Below are 6,885 nucleotides of genomic sequence, written 5' to 3'. Positions count from 1 at the left end.
AAATACAGTACGAACATAAATTGGGAAAGTAAAAAAAACATAATATAAATTTCAATGAAAAGACCCGAAGCAAGAAATTAAATGAAAATCAACTTAAAAAAGAAAATTAGATGGATTCATAAAGAGATTTTGAAAGTTCATGGAGGCCAACTATTATGATAATACCAAGAAGATTCTAGCCAACAATGTTTACATTTCATTACAAATAATTTTCAAAAATGAAAACTAAATTTAATTTTTAAAAACGAATTAATTATAACTAAAATAGCGTTTTGAGGTTGTCGTGGACCCCATGATTAGAGTGGTAACGAGCTGGCAAACCAAGTCATAGACAGTCTGTTCTTTAACCCCCACCCCCCCTTGGGCAACCCCCTACCCCCACCACCTCCATACAACATATACATATACACTCACCATCACCATTTCCATAACATCACTTCCTCCACAACTTCATACCCACTTCTCAAAATCTGTTCTTTAGCCCTTCTGAATTTTCACTTCTCAATCTCCTTTTGAATTTTTGCGCTTTTGGGCTCACCAGAAAATCAAGAAAATGGCGGAAGAAACCAAGAAACCAGCCTCTGAGACTACGCCGGAGACAACCCAAGAGGTTGTCGTGTCTGATGTCCCCGTGCCGGAGAAGGAAACTGCCACCCCTCAACCTGAACCAGTACCTGTCCCTGAGACGCCGGAGAAATCTGCTGCTCCGGTGCCGGAGGAAAGTACTGAAGCTGAAACTGATAAGGAAAAAGATGCTGTTGCTGAATCTGCTTCGTTTAAGGAAGAGAGTAACAAAGTTGAAGAGCTCCCAAATCCTGAACAAAAGGCTTTAGCGGAGTTCAAACTGTTGGTTCAAGAGGCTCTGAACAAACATGAATTCACTGCTCCGCCGCCACCCCCGCCGGCCAAGGAGGAGGAGAAGAAACCAGATGCTGAAACAGCTGAACCTGCCGCTGCCGCTGCCCCAGAGGAGGAGGAGAAAAAGGAAGAACCTGCTGTCGCTGCTGCTGAAACTACAGCCGCCGCTGATGTACCGGCTGAGACCCCGGCGATAGCGGAGCCAGTGAAGGAAGAGGAGAAAAAAGAAACTCCACCACCAGCTCCAACGGCGGTGGTGGAAGAGAAGAAAGAAACTCCACCACCAACTCCGCCGGCGGTGGAAGAGAAGAAAGAGGAGGAGAAAGCAATTCCACCACCAGCAGCACCGGCGACCGCAGAGCCATCGGAGAAAGTGACCGAAAAGGTTGCAGCAGTGGTGGAAGATGACGGTGCTAAAACCGTGGAGGAAATCAAGGAGACAATAGTCGAAGTCACAGCCGCCGCTGCACCACCAGCACCGGCGGAGGAACCAGCAGTTTCAGCAGCCGCAGAAGAGGAGAAACTAACAGAAGAACCAAAAGAAGAAATCCCACCAGAAGAAGTATCCATCTGGGGAATTCCCTTATTGGCTGACGAGAGGAGTGACGTCATCCTCCTCAAGTTCCTCAGAGCCAGAGATTTTAAGGTGAAGGAAGCTTTTGCCATGTTAAAAAGTGTCGTGGCATGGCGCAAAGAGTTCAAAATTGATGAACTTTTGGAAGAGGATCTGTCTGGATTAGGACTGGAAAAAGTTGTGTACAATCATGGTGTTGACAAAGAAGGACATCCTGTTTGTTACAATGCATTTGGGGCATTTCAGGACAATGAATTGTACCAAAATACTTTTGCTGATAAGGAGAAGATGAACAAGTTCCTCAGATGGAGAATTCAGTTCATGGAAAAATCTATTAGGAACCTTGACTTTAGCCCTGATGGCATATGCACTTTTGTTCAGGTTATTGATCTCAAGAATTCACCTGGACTTTACTTTTTCAAGAAAGAGCTTCGACAGGCTACCAACCGTGCCCTTCAATTACTCCAGGACAATTACCCTGAATTTGTTGCCAAGCAGGTAATGCTCCTTTTCTCCAAAGTTCATGTTTTTGACTTATCTTAATGTGTATTTTATGAAGGTAGTCCTGAAGTAACGGTAAAGTTGTCTGAAGTAACGGTAAAGTTATCTCCGTGTGACCCATAAGTAGCGGGTTCGACCCTTGAAGCCAGCCACTAATGCTTGCATTAGATAGGCTATCTACATCACACCCTTCTTGGGATGCGGCCCTTCCCTGAACCCTGCGTAACACATCTCGTGCACCGGGTTGCCTTAATGTTTATTTTGTGATTCTTATGGTGAGATTTTTGGTTCTAGTTTAGTATGTTGTTTGTATAAATACTGACAAAAGTATGGTTTTTTATGACATATCTGATAATATTTGGTAGTTGGTGGTTAGAAGACACCCCTGTCTAACCCCAAAAGGGGGAAAAAGGACAATCTTTAGTTTTTCTTCTTCCCTTTCTTAGAGTTCTGAATTGGTATAGAATGGTATTTAACTGGATTTTTGGTGTTGATGGTGATGAAGGTGTTTATCAATGTGCCATGGTGGTATCCAGCTTACTACAGGATGATTAATGCACTTTTCACTACAAGGACCAAGAGCAAGTTTGTCTTTGCTGGCCCTTCAAGATCTGCAGAGACTCTCTTCAAGTCAGTACACTAACTTCTGATTTTATTTCTATATATTCCCCTTATTGAGTGATGATCTTCAACCATTTTTGACTGAATTCTACAAATATTGATGTGTTTGTTGGATTTTGTGGTTGAAAAAATTTCAGATACATTGTCCCTGAACAAGTGCCAGCTCAATATGGTGGACTTAGTAGGGAGGGTGAACAGGAATTCACTATTGCTGAGGCTGCAACTGAGGATACCATTAAGCCTACTTCCAAACACACTATTGAATTCCCAGTTACTGAGGTAAGCTAACTGTTACCTTACAAATACCCTCAATCCCATATCTTAGTCACTATGTTAAAGTACAATTGGATTACAGCCTCTCTCTCTGCGGGTAAGGTCTGCGTACACATTACCCTCCCCGGACCCCACTTGTGGGATTATACTGGGTATGTTATTCTTGTTGACTGTCAAGAGCAGCCCGGTGCACTAAGCTCCCGCTATGCACTGGGTCCGGGGAAGGGTCGGACCACAAGGGTCTATTGTACGCAGTCTTATCCTGCATTTCTGCAACATGTTGTTTCCACATCTTGAGCCCGTGCCCTCCTGGTCACATGGCAGTAACTTTACCAGTTACACCAAGGCTCCCCCTCAAGAAAAGCCTAATGTTAATATTTTGGGACATGGGGACTGAATGCCAGTGGCATCTATTTGTTACTATCTGTTGTTTCAATTCTGTGTATTTATGGTGATAATTTTGGAAATTGCAGAAGACTAGTTTGGTGTGGGAAGCTAGAGTAATAGGGTGGGATGTATCCTATGGAGCAGAATTTGTGCCCAGTGCTGAAGGTGGATACACAATCATTGTGGAGAAATCAAGAAAGGTTGCAGCAGCAGATGAAACAGTGATTACCAACACCTATACAACAGTAGAAGCAGGCAAGATTGTGCTTACATTTGACAACCAAACATCTAAGAGGAAGAAGCTTGTCTACAGGTCCAAGACCAAACCCTCTGATTGAAGACAAACATATAAAAACTGCATTGGAAAATGAAGAGGGTTCTTTTGTTCTTTCATAGTTATTTATTTTAAATTCATTTTCTCATGTTGATATAAAAATTTAATTTTGAGTGTGTGGAGATATTTATTTAATATTTGTTGGGATTTTTTATGGAATATTTTGGTTTGGATTGTTTTCTGCTATATATGTGGAGGAAACAACTAGGTGGTTTTTGCAAATGGATGATGAGGAAAACAATGTGGAAATTTATACAGACTGTTGGTTGTAATATTTGTTGGTTGGAATGTGGACAGAAAAACTTTGGTTACTAGCTGTTTATACATTCCTGTAAAATTTGTGTAGATTTTATGTTGTTGTCCTTACTTTTCTTTCTCTTTTTGTGCATGTTAGTGATAATTAATGCATCCCCCACATTCCTTTGTCATTTTGCTCATAAAATTTTTGTTATTTTTTCCCTGTCTCTATGTTAAGATGATCCCAATGTGTGATATTTTACATGCTAGTATTGTATTTGAAATATCCTACAAACTTGGAAACTCTTCTTAACATTAAACTATTCGAGTTTCTATAGTTGTTTTCGGTTTCATTTGAAGTAGTTTTTTACTAATAAATCTTGAATAATTAGTTTGTTTTTCCTCGTAAATAAATCCTAATTTATCTCTTCAATTAATCTCCCAATAAGAATCGTTACGCGGTGCCTTCCTGAGATTCCTTGGAAGGGCGACGTAAAGCTAAGCATCTGATGTCAGTGCAGTTATTGTCCGCCACCTGAGGTCCCCTCCGTACGGTAGACGAGATTGTCAGTGCCGTACGAGAAAACCAATGTCAAGAGCAATTGAGAGAACAGAAATGAGAATTGAGAATGAAAGAAAGCTAGAAAGCTTGATTGCATTAATGGAAGCTATTACAGAAAAGCAACACGGTGTCGAGGGGGAGAGACACCAGTATAGAGAATTGTTTGCTTGCTAGAAAGTTTGATTGCTTGATCCCCCTAATAATGCTTAAAAAAAATAATCCAAAGCTACAAGACTAGACTTGACTAAGCTAGAGAAGCATAATGGAAGTACATGAAATAAAACTACTCTATATTTAGAATGAAAAAGACTTAGTTTTCTATAAGGCAACAACAGGTCCTTTGTTAGCAGCATTGTCTTTGGCATCACGGTCTGCGCGCGCGGCGCTGTTGGCATCTGTCTGCGGCTGGGCGCTAGCGAGGGATATCGGTGGGGCGACAGAGGCACATGCGCGCTTGTCACTTGGCGCGACCAGGACCTCGGGGCCGTCCGTGGCACTAGGCATTGGGAGGCTTGCTAGGACGCTAGGAGCGCGCCCAAGGAGTCATGGGGCATGGCTGGAAAGCCGCCCGGGACAGAACGCGTGATAATTGATGTTTTCATTAATTTTTATAGATGTATGGTGATGTTACAAGTTAGAACTTGGAAGCTCTTGGGGTAAAAAAAAATTGGATGGTTTAGTCTTAGTGTGTGAATTCCGCTAGGTCAAAATTTTACGTGGATTTACACTGAATTAATGAAGGTTCATACACAATTATTGGATGTAATTTGATGTAAATATCGGATACAAATAAATATTTACCAATTTCAAGAAAACCAATTATCTATTAAGTTGGTAATAAATCTTTTATGCATTTACCAGACAGTGCCCAGAATCAGTGGCGAAGCCACATGGTCACAAGGGTGGTTAGTTGACCACTCTTCGTCGAAAAACCCCATTGTGTATATAGGTAAAATATTATGTTTTAGAGGTATATAACACATATTGAGCCCCCTTTGTCGGATTTTTTTTCACTTCTTTCAAATTTGAATACCCTTGAAAAAATTTCTAGCTTCGCCATCAATAAGTTTATTCGAGGTGTGGGCTTATGAGGAAAGGGACACAAGAAAAGAATACGGAAAACGACACTGTAAACTGCTTTTAAAATAATAGACGAATATATATATATATATATATATATATATAAAATTATAAACTTTTGCGTCTACCGAATATAAATAGTTCTGGTCGCGGATTAAAGTGATCTTTGCCCTAAAGAATAAGATGTAGGGTGAAATTTGAATCCAGTACATAGTTCAATTAGACCTATTAAGCTGCAACTTTAATCAGACAAATACTTTATCAAGCTTATATAATTCTTTGTATCACTCTCGAACATGATTTGATGGGATATAGCAATTTAAGAAAATAAAAATAAAAATTATAAAAAAAAAAAGAAGGTATATCAGAATCACTTGAGAAGGAGATCGTAAAAACAGTTTCTTCTTTTTAAAAAAGTGAAAATACAAATGCTTTAGAATATGAAAAGCTGGAGAAATACTGTCGAATAACTTTGTTAGAAGAAAAGGGGGAAGCACAAATATCTGTATGAGGTTTTCTGTCTTTAGTTTAACATAGTAAACTTTAAGATTCTAATTAGCTGTATGTAATTTGCTTTATTTAATTATGGTGGAATCTACAGAAGATTAATATCAAAGTTAGGTTCCTAATCATTCTGCTCACCAACTTTACACGAAAGAGAATAAATACAGAGTTTTATATGATTAGTTCTCCTCTCATTATCAATGAACAGGTTTTAGATGTCATGGCCCCTAATTTTCAAAGGAACGTGAAAGAGACCCACCAATAATGTTATTACAAAAGGATTTAAGTTGCATACATTTATATTAAGATTTTTCTTATTAAAAAGGCAGTGTGATACACAAAATATCTCGAATTCACGCAGGGTTCCAGGAAGGCCTGCACCCAAAGGATGTGATGTCGATAACGTACGCTAATGCAAGCATTATCAACTGCTTTTACGGCTCAGACCCGTGACCTATATAGATCAAACTGTACCGTTGGAAAATTATGGAGGGGAAGAGGTTTTATTTTGGGGTTGGGGGGTTGAGGGTTAAAAAGAACAACCACTTAACAAAAGCCGCTATGTTTGAAAAAACTTTAATCTTTGTTTGAAAATTGGATATCAAAGAAAGTCAGTTGGAAAATGAGCTGATTGAGAAAGTTACGAGGAGTTAAGAAGATGAAGATTAGTTTCATCTTTCATGCATACATTTGTTTAAGGGATAATTGTATAAAAATACAATTCGCGTAGGTGCTTTTTATCCGCATAGCCATTATTTTAAGTTTTCATCCGTATAGCCCATGAAAGTTTCACAATATGACATCATCGTCTGGATATAACTTTACAGATCTCTATGTAATTTTTTATTCTTTGCACACAACCAACTTAAATCGATCATATACATTCCTATTGCAACTACAACAATGCAAACCAACTATAATGCAACTTGAAAATAATTTAAATTTTCTTCTGTC

At 39.3% G+C, this 6,885-nt stretch overlaps 1 protein-coding gene across 1 annotated transcript; it reads left to right on the top strand.

Annotated features, from left to right (window-relative positions):
- On the top strand, positions 411–3,893 carry LOC109223220 (patellin-3-like). The gene is made up of 4 exons (XM_019387438.1): positions 411–1,930; positions 2,439–2,563; positions 2,692–2,833; positions 3,301–3,893. The coding sequence occupies exons 1-4, from the start codon at positions 554–556 to the stop codon at positions 3,550–3,552; spliced, it is 1,896 nt and encodes a 631-aa protein (XP_019242983.1). The 5' UTR covers positions 411–553; the 3' UTR covers positions 3,553–3,893.

Source organism: Nicotiana attenuata, chromosome 3, assembly GCF_001879085.1.
Source record: "Nicotiana attenuata strain UT chromosome 3, NIATTr2, whole genome shotgun sequence".
Classification (NCBI taxonomy): domain Eukaryota; kingdom Viridiplantae; phylum Streptophyta; class Magnoliopsida; order Solanales; family Solanaceae; genus Nicotiana; species Nicotiana attenuata.
This window is presented reverse-complemented; position numbering and strand designations above follow the sequence as displayed.